General features: G+C 41.2%; 1 protein-coding gene across 11 annotated transcripts in view; it reads left to right on the top strand.

Moving 5' to 3' along the window:
• Positions 1–21,522, top strand: part of PHACTR1 (phosphatase and actin regulator 1) — a 600,452-nt gene that overhangs the window by 228,366 nt on the left and 350,564 nt on the right. For 2 of the 11 annotated variants that reach the window (XM_074398449.1, XM_074398451.1), the window contains exon 1: positions 19,797–20,711. The exons of 6 other annotated variants lie outside the window; for them this stretch is intronic. Coding sequence is in view for 1 of the 5 variants with exons in the window: in XM_074398448.1 (XP_074254549.1) it covers positions 20,388–20,427 (40 nt within the window). In the remaining 4 variants the exon portion in view is untranslated. Of the gene's footprint in view, positions 1–19,796; positions 20,712–21,522 lie in introns of those variants that run through there. 3 more of the 11 variants (XM_074398450.1, XM_074398452.1, XM_074398448.1) reach the window with 2 other exon arrangements.

Below are 21,522 nucleotides of genomic sequence, written 5' to 3' on the forward strand. Positions count from 1 at the left end.
GGAGGAAGCTCTAAAGAGTGACTAGGAAAGGGAACCAGAACAAACGCTCCCAGTCAGGGTGCTAAGTGGCAATCTGGAAACCTGTATGAATTGCCTCACTTTAATATTCTTTTTTTTTTTTTTTTTTTTTTTTTTTTTTGAGACAGAGTTTCGCTCTTGTTACCCAGGCTGGAGTGCAATGGCGCGATCTCGGCTCACTGCAACCTCCACCTCCTGGGTTCAGGCAATTCTCCTGCCTCAGCCTCCTGAGTAGCTGGGATTACAGGCACGTGCCACCATGCCCAGCTAATTTTTTGTATTTATAGTAGAGACGGGGTTTCACCATGTTGACCAGGATGGTCTCGATCTCTTGACCTTGTGATCCACCCGCCTCGGCCTCCCAAAGTGCTGGGATTACAAGCTTGAGCCACCGCGCCCGGCCTAATATTCTTTAAATAGACTGATGAACTTAAATTTTATAAAAACAAAATGCAATGCAAAAGATAAAACAGAATCCTGGCTGGGTGCAGTGGCTCACACCTGTAATCCCAGCACTTTGGGAGGCCAAGGAGTGTGGTCAGGAGTTCAAGACCAGCCTGGCCAATTTGGTGAAACCCCATCTCTACCAAAAGTACAAAAAGTAGTCTGGCGTGGTAGCACACACCTGTAATCCCAGCTACTCTGGAAGCTGAGTCATGAGAATTGCTTGAACCCAGGAGGTAGAGGTTGCAGTGAGCAGAGGTCACGCCACTGCACTCCAGCCTGGGCAACAGAGTAAAACTCAGTCTACAAAAAGAAAAAAAACAGACTCATTTCTCAGTGTTCCAGGAAAATAATAATAAAAGTTTTTATTAAGTACTTAACAAACATTAACTTATTTCATCCTCAAGGCAACTTTCATGAGGTAGGAATTGTTATTTCCCACATCCCTCTTTTTCAGATGATGTTTATAACTCACCAAAGGTTACACAGTTAGTGGGTAGTGAAACCCACAAAGCCAGGAATCAAATGAGATTAGGACTTCACTGATCTAACTGATTCCAGGTCTTCTTTCTGCCTAGCCACCTCTCTATGTTAGGCTAGTTCCATGAAATCATAGGAGAGCATAAATGCATGCATAGCATCAGCAACAGCACAACACGATGACAATAATAATGACGACAATAACACTGCATGGCCCCATCTGGTTTTTCAATGCCAGGCCCCATCTGGTTTTTCTGTTTTTTATTTTTTGGAACAGCTAAAATAAAGTATAATTGGTATACAATAAACTGCACATATTTCAGGTATACAATTTCAAAACTTTTGGCATGCAGATATACCATTGAAACCATCACCGCAATCAAGACAATGAACATATCCCTCACTCCCAAAAGCTTCCTCCTGCTTCTTTTTCATCCCTTCCGCCCACCCCCTTCAGACTCCCATCTCCAAGCAACAAGGATCTGCATTCTGTTGCTATAGATTAACCTACATTTTCTACAATTTTATGTAAATGGAACGCTACAGGATGAACTCTTCCTTTGTTGTTTGGCTTCTGTCACTTGGAATCATTACTTTCTGATTTATTCATGTTGTCACAGATCTCAACAGTTCATGCATTTTTAATCACTGAGTAACATTTCGTTGTATGGATATACCACAATTTGTCCATTTACCTGTTAATGAACAGTGGGATTATTTCCAGTTTTTGAATGTTAAAAATTAAGCTGCTATGAACAGTCATATACAAATCTTGGTATCAAGCCCATACTCCTAAGTATTATATAATACAACTTTTCTGAACAAAGATAAATCTAGGACATGTAGATGCTACATTGTGTGGCAAAATCATGCTGAACCAGAACTAAGACTACTGGATTCCAGATGCTGTTCCCTAGTCTAAGGATAATGAGTAGCCATTGTAAAATACAGTAGTAAAGCCTTTAATTCAGGTGTCACTTAGTCTCTTTGTAACCTAAGGAGAGATCACCTCAGGTAACCTAGCATCAATTAATTCAGTACACTTGCTTGATCTAAAACTTGAACAATCAACAAGAAGCAGTTTGGCATAGGAGGAAAAGTTCTGGACTGGATGTCAGAAAACCTGGATTTGAGCCCACCTAGTATAGAAATCCCTGGTTTGCACTCTCTCTCCCACATTTACCAACAATGTAACTGTTAATCAGTCACTTGTCCTCTCTAGAACTCCTTCCTCATCAGTCAAAATCCCAGCCAAGTCTAAGGCTGACTCATGGCTCATACGATTTGGAGAAAAGCAGTAGATTATACAAGTAGCTGTATATTCATGATATTCACACCATTCCACTCTTCTTAATTGCCATGGAACTCTACATCTCAGAGTTGCAAGCAACCAGAGAGCCTAAAAAAAGAACTGGAGACCCAGGGAGCTAGGGGGCGCCAGAGGTACCCCACTGGTCACTGGCAGAGGTGGGCTCAAATCCAGTTTTCCGACATCCAGTCCAGAACTTTCCCTCCAATGCCAAACTGTTTTTTGTTAATTGTTCAAGTTTTCTATCCAGCAAATATATTGAATTAATTGAGTGCATTTTTCCACTTTATAATGAATTTGGGTGGCAGTCATCTGTCTCAGAATGTTTACTATACAATTTGTGATCAAATCCCAGATGCTTCAATCCTCAGGACCCAGAGTAATACCTCGCTGGCTAGGTAAATGCAGCAAGAAAGGAAATACTTTTGGGGAGAGAAGCTGTAATAAGAGAGAAATAAATGATTCATTTCCCCCCTGCTGTTAGTTTAAGTTATAATTACCCAAACTTTAAAAATAAAACCTGAACAGCATTACAGTCTCTGCGGCACAATGGCAAAAGCATACCCCCTTGCATCAGCACCAATCACACATTTAACAACTGCTGTTTTAGGTTTAAGCTAATTAGGGAATGATTTTTGGTACACGTATTCTATCACAATTAAATAACTCAAGGTGTGGGATGGCATTGTGAAGGCTTCTTAAAACTGCTTTTCCATTTTTGGTGTTAAAAGATTTTATATATCACACGGTTGTAAGGGGTTTGTGTTTTAACTCATGAGAGCCTGCATATGTTGGTTTAGAGTTACTTTTCATTAGGGCACCTTCAGTAATAGGATAACAGGCTGGAAGGATTTCTATTTAGAATGGTGAAATATTCAGTGGAGATAAAATTGCTTTATGATGTTTGCCCAGAAATCAGTTGAAAATTCATAATAGATGAAAAGCCTTGAATATATGGAGGTGGAAGTCCTCATGGAGCTTTTGCTAGGACGTTGCTAAGAAGTGATGGAATTATACCTTCTTCCCTCCACGTGTCATATCCTACATACATTTCTTCCTGGCATTGACATGTGTAAAGCAAGCAGGTTGGAGATTTTGATGTTGACCTTTGTGTTTAATGACTCTCTGAGTGCTATGCTGCTCATCTGTGCCATCTAAGTTTCTCAGCCTCCCATTAACGGGACTATTCTAATGTTTGAACATACTTGTCCCTTAACTTGTATCATTTGGACAGAGACACTCACTATCTGCTCATGACAGATGCTAAGACAGAAAAACTGGAACAGACGGAAATGATTCTTACTACCATCACCCCAAGTAGCAATGGCTTCAAAATGTCTGTATAGATTGTCCTTAGTAATTATTAGAAGGGGAGCTTGGGGGCTTGGCCTTAAAGAGGTGCTTGCATAGTAAGCATATGATTTTCACGTAGACATTATGTTTACTGGGCTCTTTATGGCACCAATCTCATATAAGCAGTCATTTCCTACCTACCAGTGAGGTTCAGGGTCAAGGCTACTCACCCTTGTAGTTCATTTACAGAAACCTTTGGGTCCCAATACATTTGGGTAAACTTTATTTGGGTGGTGAAAGGCTAAACCAGGCCAGCAGTAAAGCCTTCTTTAAGACGTATCCTCAGAGTAGTAGCAAATTACTGACAGGTACTTGATATTTAACCTACATCACATATTCTGTGTCACTTCTGGTGCTTGGCCCACTACAGTTATGGCACTCTTCATGGCCATTTGTAATGGCATAAATCACCTCTGTAAAATGATGAAGGGTCTTTCTTGCAAGTCACAACTGTGAAGAGAAGCAAGCAGAAAACCATGGTAGTGCCAGACAGACTGCAAGGAAAGAAGAGGTAGAGGGGTCTCATCACTCAGCACTTTGCTCTAAAACCTTTCCTCAGCAGGGAGAGTTCATGACTGGATGTCATTACCTCTCACTCGCCACTTCCTGCCCCTCCACTTGAATCTGCTCCTGCCTTCAGTGACTAGGAGCCAAATGTCCTTGAAATGTAGCATTGGGGTTCTGGGAAGCTGCAGAGTCGTGAATTATGGGCGTACATCAGGACAGGCGAGCCTCGAAGCAGCATGAGTCAGGGATACAGCATAGTCAGAGCCCAGGGCAGTCTCAGCCAGAAGGAATTATACCAGCAAAAGGATATGCAACCTGATGTTTGTAACGCTCAAAAATAGAAAAATATGTAAAGTGGCATAGAAAAATATATAAACTCAAAGGTCGGTATGTGGGGCTTGCAATCAAGACATCATGAGTGGATCTGAATTAACTAAAATGCATTTTCAAATATAGACAGAGTTCTTTGATATTTCCTTTTAGAGAAGCTCTTCCCCGAGATATGGAAAACTGAGCAGGAAACAAATGGCTCATCAATTTCCCCATCCTGCCAGCAACTGACCTCAACCAGAGAGGGATTAAAGGAAAGGTACCCACGAGAAAATCTCTGCCTACATTCATTGACATTGACTTTCCAATGCCACATCCCATCTCTTGCTCACTCTTCAGAAAACAGAATATTCCAACAGACATGCAACAACAAAGAAAAAACTGATAATCCTCAAAATGACCTAAGTCATTTCCCATTAAACGTGTCATTATTTCTATATGATTAAGTGCCTTTTATTGTGCCTAACACTGTGCTACTTAAACACCGCAGGGGTATCAAGTAGTAGAAACACAATCCAAGCAAATACTTTTTGAGTATTTATTGCCAAGTGATATACTACACTTTGGAAATACCCTGCCGTGTTTAAAGTAACCACAACTTCCTGTTGTAGTTAGAGCTAGTTTTCTCATTTACAAGTGATGAAACTAAGCCTTAGAAATCAAAGAGGTCGAACAACTAGTTTAAGGTCACACAGTGGCCAGGCGCGGTGGCTCATACCTGTAATCCCAGCACTTGGGAGGCTGAGGTGGGTAGATCACTTGAGGTCAGGAGTTCAAGACCAGCCTGGGCAACATGATGAAACCCCATCTCTACTAAAAATACAAAAAAAAAATTAGTTGACTTTGGTGGCACACACCTGTAATCCCAGTCACTCGGGAGGCTGAGGCAGGAGAATCGCTTGAACTGAGGAGGCGGAGGTTACAGTGAGCCAAGATTATACTACTGTACTCCAGCCTGGGTGACAGAGTGAGACTCTGTCATGAATGAATGAATGAGTGAATGAATGAAAGAAAATAAGGTCACATACTGATACATGGCAGCCTGGGATTGGAATTCATGCAGTCCAACTCCAATGCCTGAGTGTTTGGCAACAGAGCTTGACTGAAGAAAGTAGCTTATGAGCTAGTGGATAAATGAATCATCCAAATAGATCTTCCCGACTCGTGCTGATACAAGCACACATATCTCAAAGCTCCATAGCTCTTTAATCCAGGCATTTCAGCAGGTGTAGATCGGCCCTACCAACCACATTCAATCTTTGCAGAATCATGGTAATATCCAATAAAAAAGTAATATTTATTTCTCAATAAGTTAATCATAGAATTACCATATGACCCAGCAATTCCATTCCTAGACAGATATCCAAAAGAATTAGAAACAGATGTTCAAACAAAAACTTGTACAGGAATGTTTATAACAGCATTACGATAGCCAAAACGTAGAAACACCCACATGCTCATCAACAAACAAGATATGAACAAACAATATGTGACATATCCAAACTGGTTGAAATATTATTCACCATAGAAAGAAAGAAAGTATCGATACATGTACTTGATGGATGAACCTTGAAAATACTGTGCTAAGAGAAAGAAGCCAAATATGTCTGATTCTATTTATATGAAATGTCCAGGATAGGCAAATTCACAGAGACAGAAGGCAGGTTGACTTTACCAGGAGCTAAGGAAAATGGGAAAGTGAGGTATGATTGTTTCTTGGCTACAGGGTTTCCTTTTGGGTTGATGAAAATATATTACACCACTACATAGTGGTGATGGCTGCATAACACTGTGAATGTACTAAATGACACTGAATTATACACCTTAAAATGGTTACAATGGCGAATTTTACATATTCGTATTTTGCTGCAATGAAAAGAAAAGGCTCTTATGGATCTGAAATAGTATGTTCCATGTAGCATTTTTAGGGGTTCATAGATGTGTAAGACACATTCTCTATCCTCAAATAATTTAGAAATACCCCAATCATGAAATTAAAATGCAAATGTCCTTCTTTCTTTTATATGAATGTGAAGGTGTCATTGCTTTGGTGACAAATGGTATATCCAAGTAAATAATTGCTTCACTGTGGTTGAATTGATGCCTGTCAACATGTAATGTTATATAAAGGTTGTAAAACATTTAGAAATTCATAAGATCTGACTGGCACGGGTAAATTTATTTTATATTTGAGATAATACTTAAGAATTCATGATATTGTAAGTCTGTAGGCCTTGCATCTAGTCTTGGAATTTTCTTGCTTTTGCTCGAACAATGCAAAAATGACTGATAAAAGATGACTGTTCTGCATATTTAGGTCTCAGGTCATTTTATGGATTATTAACTTTGCCAAGCTTCGTGTGGGATTAATTGGAAACAATTGCAATGTTCTCACTACATTGCACCACTTCCTTTTGTTAATGAAGAGACATAACCCTCTGTTCTACTGATAACAAAAGGGACAACTCTTTTATTACCAGACAGCAGCCACGGAAGGAAAGGCAAGAGTCACAGTGTGTCTGAGAATTAAGGCAATGATCGAGGGCATGTATCTCAGTCTGGTGGCTACTGAGAGAGATGCTGAGTCCAACTCCTGAGCTAAGTAGGCTTAATTCTAAGCTTCTAGTTCAGTCTGCCCAATTACAGTTTGCTTGTCTGTTTGCTTGTTGACACAAGCAAGCTGCCTAAAAATGCCAAACATGCTAAGGAGGATAAAAATAACAAGGAGTTGATTAAGAAAATCCCGCAGCATCCACAGTCGCATACCTATATTAATCCTTTCTTTGAAAAAATACATTAGAAATAAAATTAATGCAACTTCTGTAAGTGCCCCTTAACAATAAACCTTTTAAATAATAAACTTCCTCATTCTGACTTTATTGAAACTGTTGGGAAGGGGGTAGGTGTGTAGCTCTGCACTTCAAAAGATCGTTATCTGTCCCCCTAAAATAATTGTTTGATCAGATCACTGTAATGCCCAGGCATGTTCTGAACATCCACTTAGCAAGTTGGATAAGGTAGAGGAGACAGAGGAAGTTCCCGCAAATGGGGATGAAAGGAACAGTAAAGACATCATCACCTTTGAGCTAAGATTTCTTTTAGTCCCTCAGACATGCCGTGCTCTCTGGTTTCAGCAATTTCATACAAGCAGTTGCCCCTGACTACACTCTTTCCCTTTTGCCCCCCTTATTTCCATCTAACCAATTCCTACTTTTCTTTTAGGTCCCTATGTAAAAACCACTTCCTCCAGGAAGCCCTCCCTAACCACTCCCCCGTATTCATTGTCCTTCTGCTATGCATTGCCACAACTGTCTGATTCCTCTATGATAACTCTGATCACATTTTGTGGCATTGCATGTTTACTTATTCACTGTTCAGTCAAAAATGTAAGTTTCATGAAAGCAGGAATTACGTTCCTCTTGCCTTCAAGAGAGTATTTTCTCAGTCCCTTCTCTAGTGCCTGCCTGGCATGGTGCTAAATAAATACTTTCCAATTCAATGAATAAGGACAGACAAAATGAAATACAAATGAATGAAGAAGATTTGAATAGATCAGTGTTTCACAAAGTGTGCTGATTAAATGCTAGTTCTTAAGGGTTTCCAGAGAAAGAGGAATCTGGTGTTCAGGAAACACTGGGTAACAAAGTTAACCTGATTTACTTGCTGCAGGACTTCTCAGAGCATATTAAATGCTAAAGTTCAGCCAGGTTCGGTGGCTCATGACTGTAATCCCAGCACTTTGAGAGGCTGGGGCGAGCAGATCACCTGAGGTCAGGAGTTCAAGACCAGCCAGGCCAACATGGCAAAACCCTGACTCTACTAAAAATACAAAAATTAACTGGGCATGGTGGTACACACCTGTAATCCCAGCCAGTCGGGAGGCTGAGGCAGGAGAGTTGCTTGAACTCAAGAGGCAGAGGTTGCAGTGACCCAAGATCTTGTCACTGCACTCCAGCCTAGGTGACAGAGCAAGACTCTAATAAATAAATGCTAAAGTTCATAAAATCTCCAAGGTGGGGGTGGAAGTGGATCTAGTATACAGTATTACACCAAATTACCAGATTCCTTTTCTTCAGTAGAACATCTCAAAAGACCAGTATTCTGAGAACCATATATTGAGAAATGCCACAAATGATAAAGAATGAAGAAATGCATCACCCAATGAGAAGGTAGGTAGGGAAAGATGAAACTTGTGTAGAATATTAAGTAGATTGTGATAGCAGAAATTGTGGTATCAAGGAGGGATGGAATGAAAAATGAACAGGAATATAATGAAGGATCTTGGATGCCATGCTAAACAACTTGAACATTAAGCAGTAAGGGAGTGACGGTAACCCTTGAGAAAGGATATCAGGTACTAGCCTGGTTTTAGGAAGCCAATGCTGGTGGCAGTGTGAAAAACAAAGCTCAGAGACGTGAGCAATTTGCAAATGGGAAACTAGTTAGATTACTGCAGTAGACCTAGTAAGAGAGGGTAAGGATGTGAATTAGGAAAATTGCAAGTGGTGTAGACGAGAAGGCTCTAGAAAAATGATTAAGAGATCAGAAATGAGATCATCTAGGGAGGAGTAAGGTCAAAATCATGGCTTGAGAGAAAACTCAACATGTAAGAAGTAGATAAATGGAGAAAAGACAAAGGAATAAGAAGTACAGTTTAAGTAAACAAACAAAAAAGTAGCTTAGAGTAAGTGGCACTGCAGAAAGCAAGAAAAGAATTGCAGTGTGGTATCCAGTATGGTGGAGGGCTCAGAGTCTCAAAAAGCATTATGCATACAATGCAATGATGGTGCTGGATTTTTAGTGGAGGTCCCCTAGACCATTAATATAATTTAGCAACATTTCAAATTCTAGATCAAAAAAAGGAATACCCATAAATTACCACGTGGCAAGCTAAGCTCTTTCTGCTGGATGCTGACTACACCTCTTTCTACTGCCCTGTTGAGATAGGATGGTCTGCATAACCCAGCACTTTATCTGGCTTCCCAAGTATAACCTGAAGAAACCTAACTATTCTGTTGTTGTTGTTGTTGTTGTTTTTCCCTAATGACACTACTTGCCTCATGATTTTCATATTGGTTAATGTAGAGGGGAGTGGCTTACTACAGAGGGTTCAATGAGAAATAAAGAAGACATGGGAAAAACATATGAAAAAACAAAGTTCTTATTTTTGAGTGGATGATGAATGATGAATTAATGACTTGGAAAGAAAAACTAAATCAAAAGTAGTGAGACTTAAAATAAATCATTAGAAAATTTATTTGAAAGTATTAATGTGGGAACCAGATGCTCCTGGGTTTGTGTCCTAACTCTAGTGGCTATAAATTATATGACCTTTGCGGAAAGAAATGGTAGACATTGCCAGGGGCTGTGGTGAGCAGTAGACTTCTGTGAATTCATTTAATCCTCACAATCACCCTAAGGAAAAATGAGGCTCAGAAAGGTCTAAGCAATTTAAATACGTAGTAAGTGACAGAGTCCATTCAAACCCAGGGTCATTGGATGACAAAGCAGTTATTTTCCACCAATCTGAAAGCTTTATGAGGCAGAAATCACTTCTGTTTTCATGTCTGTACATTCTACAAATCCATAGCAGGATTTGTTTAATAACTATTTGCTGAGTGGATGAATTAATATATAAACAAATAAGTGAATGAACAACGAATCTATAATGTTATTTCCAGTAGATTTTATCTTTTTCAACCCTAATGTTCTCCTCTGTTAGCTCATTGTAAGTGCACCATGAACCTTTCCACATCCCTAAAGTAAAGGCTGAGCTGACTGGCACCAGACTTAGGAGCTAGGTGGTTCTGCATCATTAGTCAAAACAGACTTCCTGCCTAGAATAATCTGGGCAGTAGGTGATGATGACCGAGACACCTGAGAACACCTTGTGTCAAGTCATGGCTGGGTGTTAGTAAGCTGTACAAAGCAGCTGAGATTATTTGGATTGTTTGAAACAATCATGATTGCAACATTAACACAGAAGCTGAGAAATAGAGTGGTGTTGAAGGGAAAATGTCTCAGTGGAAGGAAAGGTGATTAACTAAAGAAAGGGGTATATCCCACCCAGCTCTGAGGCCTTAAGAGCAATACCTGTCATGGTGACTAAGGGTTGTTGGTGGTGGACATGGTGGTGATAGTGATGATGACAGTAAACTATATCCAAGATGTATGCCTTCTCTGTGCCAGAGATAATGATAAGTACTTAACACAAACCACCACATTTATCTTGACAATAATCCTATGATCTAAGCTTTATTTTTATCCCCCTTCAAGACTTGTGGCCTTGTCAAAGGTCACACAGTTAAAGTAATAATGGTCAAGATTTAAACCCTGACCCTGCCTGATTCCAGTGCCAAAGCTTTGATCCCTGTGTTATTTTCCTCTAGGAAGAGGTCACTGAGGCCATATTTATCTTTCAATTAGGTTTTATTATGTGTTCATTATCTACATTTCATTCACATGCCCTTACTCAAAGTTGCTCTCACATTCTGAAATATTTAAATATTTGACAATTTAGTAATATATTAAATTTTACTTCCAAGCAATTTATAGCTGTTTTTCCTTGTTTGTGTGGAAAGTCTTAAAAGCATTTCAAAATAAATTTATTATAACAGACCTCCCTGAAGGTCAGGTACAAGGAATCTTTGTGATAATGGGGTACAAAGAAAGAGAAAAATGGTCCACATTTTCCAGGATGTTTCACCACAGTAGAGATACAACCTGTATCAGTGAAACACCTAGGAAAGCCCAGCAAACAGTAACCCAAAAGCAACATCATCCAGCACAGACACCAGTCTCTTAGCATAAGTGTTCATTGGGAAGGAAGACCAAGTAAATGACTCACATCCACTGTGGTTGTTTGGGGAGCTTCCTGGAGGAGGTAAGCCTCTGGAGGCAAATATGGTATAGACATACATTGGCCAAAAAGGCATGGGAGTTTGAGAGGATATTCCAACCAGGAAGGGGGTCTGAATATACTGCTATGGTGGTTTTATTTAAAATAAATTTTAAAAATATATAAACCCTGATGTAAAACACTTTGAAAACTGTTTAGTATTAACATCCTTTTAAACCAAAAATGGTTTGGTAACTTTAAGATTTAGTATGAAAGTAAACGGCTTCTGTGGTATGGAAAAATAATCATGAATCAATCTTGATCAATGGTGGTATTTTCTCATACCACTGCATGCACACAAATGCACAGTGCTCTGAGGAAGAGAAGGATTAGATTGCTGCTTGAAAATGGGGTTGCCCATCCCCATGGCTGATAGAAGGACTGAGGCCAAGTCTGTATACACTCCTGCTGTCTCACACCGAATGCTCCAATCTTGAGCTGCTTAGGATTTTTATTAAATATCTCCTGGACTGTCCCAAGTATCTTTCACTGCATAACAAATCACCCCAACACCTCGCTGTTTAAAACAGTAATCATTTTGATAATTTCTCATGTTTCTGTGAACCAGGATTCAGGAGGACTCGGCTGAGTGCTTCTGGTTTCAGTCTCTCGTAGGTTACGGTTCAGGTAGCAACTGTTGAGGGTTGGGGCTGGAGCATCTGGGAACTCTCTGGTCTCTCCATGCAGGCTAAGTTGAGCTTCCTCATAGCATGGTGGCCTCAAAGCAGTTAACTGGTTACTTATCATCTGAAGGCTTCAAAAGCAAGATCCCAACTAATTTGAAGGAAGTTACACTGCCTTTTAGGATGGCACCTCTGCAGTCCTACAGAATTACTTCTACCATACGGTGTGTAAGCAAGTTCCAAGCCTACTCAAATTCAGAAAGAGAGAGAGGAATTAGATTCCATCACTTGAAGGGGAAGTGGTAGGATTCTAGAAGAGCATGTGGGATGGGAGATGTGGTTGTGTTCATCTTTGGAAAATACAATCTGCAACTTGTAGGTTTTCCAGAAGGAAGGAGAAGAGGCACACACACGTGGTACTCACCATTTGCTGGAAGGCTCATTTAATTTTCACCAAAGAACTCTACAAAAAGGGCATTGTAGTCTCTCTCAATTTTATACATGAAAAAAGGAGGCTAAGAAACCAACCTGGCTAGGATCATTCAGCACCTGCTTGGCCCCTGACAGGTTCTTTACAACATCACCTTCCCCCCAGTTTACAAAACAGAAACTAACTCACCTGCCCCCACTGACCAATTGACAGAGCTAGAATTCATCCCTGGGCCTCTTCCTACTGCAGTTGCTACCTTGTAACACCTCATTCATTTGTGCCATTACATGGGCCACTGAGTTCTTGTATCTTCTCTGGGTCTTGGTCCTATTTGGTCACAAGTCATGACAAAAATTCCACATGGTACTTTGGAGAGAATTAGAGGGACCAACAAAAGTACCTGATCCTGCAGGAAACTGCCTTTTTCCGTTGCTCTCCCAAAGTAAAGCTGTCATATAGATTTTGTGCTGAGCTGGCCAAAAAGCAATTTGAAAGATGACTTCTGAGATTGGCAGTGGCATTGACTTGGCAGGGAGAAAGGTAATAACTGCTCTGTTATAGATTATGCCGGAGGCCTCCCATCTTGTTCCTGTCAGGCCCTGCCCTCATTCTGGGAAGCTCTGTGTGAAACTGTCCCCTTTGCTCAGAGCAAGAATCCTTTGACCTCATACCTTTCTTGTTTATGGTATCGCAGAGTTTCCAAGGGAGAGCAGAAACAGGCTAGTCTAAGTTTAGCAACCTGGTGAGCTTAATATGGCCTTGGCAAGAAGATCTCCATACAAACAGCCTTAGTTAGTTGGCCAAGAATAGCAAAGCAACAAAATAAACTCATTTTTAAGATAATAAAAGAAAAGGGGGGAGTTAAAAAAGAGAGAGAGAGGAAGAGGAAAATGAAGAGGGGAGAAAGAGGTAGAAGGAAGAAAGTGGGAAAGAAGAAAGACAGATTGTGAAGTGAATAAATCCACCATCTTTAATATGTGCCAACAGCAACTGGGATAGAGAGAAGTGGGGTGGGGGAGGTGAGATAGGAGGAGTGCACACACTAATTCCATCTCCAACACTTGATTATGATCATGAAATATCTCCTAATATTTAACGTTGAGAATAAGCAGTTTCCATTCATTGACACATTAGCCACTCACTCTGCCAAGCACTTTACAGACATGATCTCATGCAATGTCTGCAGTAATCTGCAATATCCTCAACCCCTTTTTACAGATGAGGAAACTGAGGCTCTCAGAGGTTAAAGTACTTTGCCCAGCAGAGACAGCTCTGCTCTGTACAATGTATTGTAAAGCCAGGCAGTGGTGGCCAAGGGCTGACCCCTGGAGCACACAGAGCACAAAGCCTCTTCATAGATAAAGTCCCTAAGGCAGTTAGGCTTTTCCAGAACTCAGCTTCTCCTCTAGCCCCCAGTCAGGCCTCCTAGCACCATGCCCTATGCAAGTCTGAGGCTATCCCAGGCTCCAGAGCCTCCATAATCCTCATTGGTAATAGTTTTCTGTTGACATCAAGGCTATGATACTGTTTAAGTAGGTGAAAATATGTATTTCTTATGTGAAGCATCAAGTGTATTATCTCTTTATTTCATTTTAACAGGAGTTTGTTAAACCTTTAGTACATGCACTGCCATTTATGTAGAGGCATTGTGGAAACAAAGGGCAGAAAGCAATGAATACTCCTGAGCAACTGACAACCTAGTGAACAATTAGTGCCTTGTACTTGAGCCAGTGAGCGCAACCCTGGGTGCCTGTGAGCAAGACATTCTCTGGTCCCTTCATGTTTTAAAAAACAGATAGATGCTTTAGAGCAGTTTTAAGCTCACAGCAAAGTTGAGAGGAAGGAACAGAGATTTCTCATATACTTTCTGCCCTACAAGTGCACAGCCTCCCTATTAACAGCCCCCAGTGGAGTGGTCCTTTTGTTACAGTCGATGAACCTACATCATCATCACCCAGAGTCTACAGCCTGCATTAGAGTTCACTCTTGGTGCTGTACGTTCTGTGGGTTTGTATAAGTGTTTAATGACATGTTGCCACCACTATAGTATCATGTGAGCCGAGTAGTTTCCTGCCCTAAAAATACTCTATGCTCCGCCATTCATCCCTCCCTCCCCCATTCATCCCTCCCTCCCCCATTCATCCCTCCCTTCCCCATTCATTCCTCCCTACCCCCATTCATCCCTCCCTCCCCCATTCATCCCTCCCTTCCCCATTCATTCCTCCCTACCCCCATTCATCCCTCCCTCCCCCATTCATCCCTCCCTTCCCCATTCATTCCTCCCTACCCCCATTCATCCCTCCCTCCCCTCAGACATCCCTCCCTCCCCGCAACCCCGATCTTTTCATTGTCTCCATAGTGTTTACCTTTTCCAAAATATGTAGTCAAACTCAAAGAGTGTGTAGCCTTTCCAGATTGCCTTTTTTCCATGGAGGCATTAGATTTCTTCCATGTCTTTTCATGGCTTGAGAGCTCGTTTGCTTTTGATGCTAAGTAATGCTCTATTGTCTGGATGTACCACAGTTTATTTATCCATACACCTCATGAAGGACATCTTGATTGCTTCCAACTTTTGGTAATTATGCATAAAGCTGCTATCCGTGTGCAGATTTTTGTATGGATATGAAGCTTTCAGTCCTTTGTATAGATACTAAGGAACAGGATGTCCAGGTCATATGGTAAGAATGTTTAGTTTTATAAGAAATTTCCAAATTGTCTTCCAAAGTATCTGTAGAGTTTTGAGTCCCCACCAGCAATGAGTAAGAGTTCCTTCCTTGCCAGCATTGGATGTTTGCTCTGTCCATTTTTTAAAGCACCAATAAACTGAATTATGGTAGAAACTACTAGAGAGCCAGAAATAGTGCCAAAAGTGACCCTGAGAAAAAAGCTGAATGACACGTCCTGAGACATCCACAGGGCAGTGCCCTTTGGGCCCTTACTCAAAACTACAATATACTTGCCAGGTGCAGTGGCTCTTGCCTGTAATCCCAGCACTTTGGGAGGCTGAGGCAGGTGGATCACCTGAGGTCAGGAGTTCAAGACTAGCCTGGCCAACATGGTGGAATCCTGTCTCTACTAAAAACATAAAAATTAGCCAGACATGGTGGTGGGCACCTGTAATCCCAACTACTTGGGAGGCTGAGGCAGGAGAATCTCAAACCCAGGAGGTGAAGGTTGCAGTGAGTCAAGATTGTGCCACTGCACTCCAGCCTGGGCAACAGAGTAAGACTCCATCATTCATAAAAAAAAATGAATATAAAATAAAAATAAAAACAAAGCTATAATATTCTCATTCTATGCAAAATGCTAGTAAGCTAGTTTTCTATTTTCTCAGCCCATTAAAATTCAGAAGCTTTAAAGAGTCAGAGACACTAAAAATATGAAACAAAAACACATGCCTTAGCCTGTTTACAAATAAGTTAACAAGTATGTAACACTGTGCACTTTGGAGGCATAACTACACATCAACTTGTCTAAACTGGTGTTTATAAGAATGACCTAAAAACACTGGCTGAAAGAATGAAACTGTATTCAAGATGTCACAGCTATTAAAAATTGGGGATATTTTAAGTCCCTGCCTTATAGATTTGTTAGAACTAAATGAAACCTGTGTAAAATGCTTAGCACAGTATTAGATATCTAGTAACGGCTGATAAATATTGGCTGCTGTGTAATGATGAGAATGATGATGGTGGTAACCATGATACAACAAGGGGTTAGGGAATCAGGAGAAGTAGAAAGGAAGAGTATGGGAATTCCTCAGACATTTATTGAAATACTCTTATGTCCCAAGGTGAATTCACAGGTAAATGACACATGATTCCTATTCTTGGACAGGTTGAATAGCATATTATATGATTATAGTTGACTGTGATCAATGTTATAATACATTGACTTATAAAAGTGGGTGACGACATAGGTGAGGAGGATGTTACTTTTGACCACAAGATTAGGAAAAACTACAGGAAATAGTTGATCTAGTCTTGAAAGATTTTGCTGTTTGGTAAGGGGTAGGGATTTCAAGGAAGGACATTCCAGGCAGACGAAACAGACTTTAAACAAAGGCAGGGAGACAGAGAAATCATGCCACTGTCAGGCATCGAGGCTAGGGTAAATTCAAAGAATATATAGCAAACAAATGAGCTGGGAATGCTCCCAGGGCCAGTTTATGATTGCCTAGCATATCACTGCAAGGAATGTGGATTCCACTTGAAAGGTGGTAGGTGGCTATTGAAAGCTTTAAGCTGAGAAGCTAGATGATTAAATGTTTGCTTTGACACATGCTCACATTGAAGGCAGGGTAGAAAACGAACTCTGGGCAGAAAGTGGAGTCAGGAAGACCAGGCAGGGATTCTTGTGATGAGTTTGGGTACCTGGTGAGGCCCTGCCATTTGAGAAGAGCTGATAGGTGGACTTGATAAGATTGAGGGGTCTACCAGAAGGGATAGGGGAAACAGGCAGAGAGAGAGGATGTGTAGAAAGTAGAGTCAAGATAAGACTTTGCTGACCTGAGCTTGGGCAATTGGGGCAACTTAAAGAAGGAACTTTTTACAAACCCGAGATTTATGTTTTAATCTTCATGATCCTCTAGTGGCAAGAAAGAAGTTGGATCTTTAATATTATTTCAATTCCAGGCTTATTTGATGTTTTCTCGTTCCACCCAAGAGATTACCACTTGAATTATGCCACAGGGCTAGAACCAAATTAATGCCATTTATTTTTCTAAAATGTTCAAGTAGGGATAGACAAATTTGTTCCCCCAAAATAAATTCTAAACTCAAAATGACCATATATAATTCAGGGCTTGGCCATCTAATGTGACAACCACTAACCAGTGTGGCTTCTGGGCACTTGAAATGTGGCTAGTCTTCTTAGAGATGTAATGAGGGTATAAAACACTTACCAATGTTCAGATATTCAGTATGAAAAGAATATATGATATTTCATTAATGTTTATATTGATTACATGTTGAAATAATATTTTGGCTATAAAAGATTAAATAAACTATATTGCAAAAAATTTCCCTTAAAAAAAGTTTTAATGTTACTACTAGAAAATTTAAAATTACATCTATGACTCACATTACATATGTATGTGTATATATATATATATATATATATATTTTTTTTTTTTTTTTTTAAGAGAGAGCGAGCTAGGGTATCACTCTGTTGCTCAGGCTGGAGTGCAGTGGTACAGTCATGGCTTACTGCAGCTTTGACTTCCTGGGCTCAAGGGATCCTTCCACCTCAACCTCCCCAGTAGCTGGAAATACAGGTGCACACAGCCAGCTAATTTTTTAATTTTTTAAAAAATTTTTGTGGCAATGTGGTCTTGCTGCATTACCCAGACTGCTTTCAAACTCCTGTTCTCACCTGGCCTCCCAAAGTGATGGGATTACAGAATAGAGCCACTGTGCCCAGTCCCATATTATATTTATATTGAACAGTGCTGGTCTAAGAAATTTGAGTTTTTGCAGTGCCAGTATTTAATGACAATGCACAGACAAAGGGTATATTTTTTATTACTGCATCCTCTTCCCATTACTGAGGAATGTCTAACCTCCAGATGTTTTCTGACACCTCCCTATGTGTCTTCATTCTTATTAAGAAAGTAGTTACCATGGTAACTGCCGCAATACTTTGTATTTACTATTACTGGAGGGAGAGACATAAACAGACATCAGTCTGTCATTCAGGTTTTCAGGTTTACTCATTTATATTTTTCTCATGTCTATCAGCGTTTTCCTTTGCAACCAAGAATAGGAGACCCTGTCCTCTTTTTTTTTTTTTTTTTTTTTTTTTGAGACAGGGTTTTGCTCTTGTCTCCCAGGCTAGAGTGCAATGGCATGGTCTTAACTCACTGCAATCTCCGCCTTCCAGGCTCAAGTGATTCTCCTGCCTCAGCCTCTTGAGTAGCTGGAATCACCTGCACCTGCCACTGCACCTGGCTAATTTTTGTATTTTTAGTAGAGACAAGGTTTTGCCACATTGGCCAGGCTGGTCTCAAACTCCTGACCTCAGATGATCCACCTGCCCCAGCCTCCCAAAGTGCTGGGATTACAGGTGTAAGCCACGGTGCTGGGCCAAGACCTGTCTTCTAACTCCCATCTATGTCACTGGTTTCTCTGGGTCTGCATAAGAGCAGTCAGTAACCATGCTGACCTCAGGGTGGATCTGTGGATACATAGTTACAAAGTATTTTGAAAGTGATTCTTAGGGTACAGTATCTGTCTAATGTCACATATTTTAACATGAAAATAGTATCTAACATTACTTACAATAATGAAGGAAGGCAGGAGAGAGAAAGTAGTTTGCTCTAGTGATTATGGGTTGGGAAGATGTAGGAGAGAGAAAAGGAGTGAGACTAGAAAAACCCATGGAAGGCTGACCAACATTAGCATTTGTTCTCATCAGCATAAATAATTCTTTTCCTGTATTCAGCAACAAGGCTCCACTGGCTGAGAAGTTTGGGAGCCCAAGCTATGCAGATAGTTGATCTTGGCTTTGACGTGGGAAAAGCAAACAGGTTGGAGTGCTTTTTTTTTTTTTTAAATTTGATCATCATACTGTGTGATGCTTTAGGTGTTACACTCATTTATTGCCATGTAAGTTCCATTCATGAGTGGATTCTGTTTGAACATGCTTGTTCCTTAGTGAGTCTCATCTGGACAGAGACAACAGATGCTAAGACAGGGACTGTGGGACAGAGAGGAATTATTAGTATTACCTTCACCTAGGACAGGTGTGGCTTCAAAATGTCTATATAGAGTGGCCTTAGGGGTTACAATATGGTTGAAAGTGGAGGCTGGGTGCTTGCCCTTTCAGAAGTGTTTGCCTAGCAAAGCAAGCTGTTGTCACTTGGGCCTTGTGCTTATCTGAGGTGGCTGGGAGAGGGTTTATGAGAATCGAGGTCAGGGCAGGGGTTTTGGCTCAAGATCCCTCAACCCAAGCTACGCCTTCGCCATTTCACAGAAATGTGGCAAAAATAATAAAAGATTCTCGATTTTAGGTTTTATTTGCACATGCTTTATAAATCTACTGGAAGCCTTCCAACTGATGATGCACTTGACCATTTGAAAATCCATTCAGTGACTTATCCCACGTACAGAGAACCATCCTTAAAAAAAAAAAAAAAAAAAAAAGCGAGAAAGCTGCTCCCATCCCACCTTGAGACATTCCCACTCACTCTTCTTTGGTATTTGGGAGGTCCTCTACTCAAGAATTGAACCGAAGGGAAATATGAATGCATGGCAGAAATGCAGTCCTGCTAGGGAAGGTTCAAGGAAAGTTAATTGTCATTGTTTTACGTTTTGAGGTCTCCCTCCCTCTTCCCTTCCTAGGGGGCAGGGCAAGGTGGATGATGCTGGGGGTGGGAGTGGGGGTGGGGGAAAGGGGAGACAAGTGTGGTTTTCCCATCGGAGCTCAAATAGCAGTTAGAATTACATAATGGAGCTGCCCTGAGTCAGGTGACGGGATCACTGAGTAATTCCCTGCAGAAGGAGACAAACGGCATGTTAAAAAGCTCAACAAATACTCTTAGAAAAAAAAAGGGGGAAAAAAAAAAAAAAAAAGCCCAGGCTGTGAGTTCCAGACTTCCAAGCTGCAGTTTCCTCTGAATCCTCTCCAGGCTGAAGCAGCTGCCCGGGCTTGCTGAGTCAGAAGACTTCCAGAGGTTGGGGATGGCCGAGGCAGGTCGGGGGTCTGGTTTGGATCCCCGGGTTACTTTCTGTTTCATTTTGAAATGTTCCCTGTTTCTGAAACCGGTTGCCTCCGATGTGAAGTGAAACACAGGACGCCAGCTGGGCTTTTAAGGACTGGGGCTCTGTGAAGGTAAGAGGCAGTCTGTGCCCCACCGGCCGAAGTCTGCCACTTTAGAGAGGTCTGAGTACTCGCAGGTCACACCGGGAGGGGTTGGTGTCCCTGCCAACTGTTCTGGGCTCTGAATGAGGTGGCGACACCATCGTGGAGGCGGTTTATGGTTAGAAAAGGGATAAAATGGACCCTCCCTGCCAGATGGGTGGCCACCTAGTCCACGGTGAGTTGAATTCATCTTCCAACTTTGGTTGACACCCTCCCTTCTCCATTCCATCCCACGTGGGAGCTGGTCATCGGCCAGGGAATTGGCACAGCTGGGAAGGAAGGCGAAGGGGCTGCCTGGCACCGAGAGGGCTGCATGGGCGTGTGTAGCATGTGTATTTTCAGAGCCCGACACTTGAGGAGACTGTTGCTCAATTTAAGAAAGCACAGCTATTGGAAAGCCAGGAAACAGACCCAGAGAGGCGGATGCATGTGGGAGCAGAGCTTTGGGCCGTCTTTAAGGTAGGCTTTGGTATCGAAAGTCATGTTACTGCCGTTTGTTTATTTGTTAGGTGGATTTTGTATTGGTTTAATGCTTTGTTCGGTTTAGAGAATTCTCCTTTGATGGAGCTGCCAATATGAATAGATTTGGTTTTGAAACCTTCAGACCAGGTTCATAGGATGTCCTGGAGCCCACGGTGTTAGTGTAGATGCCTCAAAGTCAGAGTGGATACAAAACAGGTGATGATTTTCAAAGGAGATTCACTTGCAAATCTCACTGCAATGGAGACTTGCGGGGAGTCGTGGTGCCTGCTGAGGCAGGCAGCTCTTAGGAACCTCAGGAAGTTTCTGACTTAAAGAGACAGGAAAGGAAAAATCAAATCCGCAGCTGTTATTTTGGGGAAAGTGGGTTCAGGGAGAATTTGTGGATGAAGAAAAAGGAAAGAGTACTTGGAAAACAAATGGATAAGTAAGGAATAGGCTTGGTGGGATCTCAGCTTGGGGCCGTGGTATTTGAGGTTTGCTGCATGAAGATAAAAATCAATATGGGAACTGGTAACAGCTCACTCAGCATGAACAAGAGATGCTACATGGATTCTTTTAACACGGACTGCTAAAGAGCCTAAGAAATAGGCAAGGTGTTAGTTTGGAAGAGTTTATTTCTAAGGGTTATTTATTTTTTTATTTTTTGGTCCCATGAGCTGCTCTGAACAAAATATGGTGATGTTAGAACCGAAAGGAAAGTATCCTTAGAATGGTATCTATAAAGAGGTATTCAAGTTTTCACTGCCTTTCATGCTTTTTCTGCTTTGCTGTCAGTTTTGGGCAGATT

Source organism: Saimiri boliviensis, chromosome 4, assembly GCF_048565385.1.
Source record: "Saimiri boliviensis isolate mSaiBol1 chromosome 4, mSaiBol1.pri, whole genome shotgun sequence".
Lineage (NCBI taxonomy): Eukaryota > Metazoa > Chordata > Mammalia > Primates > Cebidae > Saimiri > Saimiri boliviensis.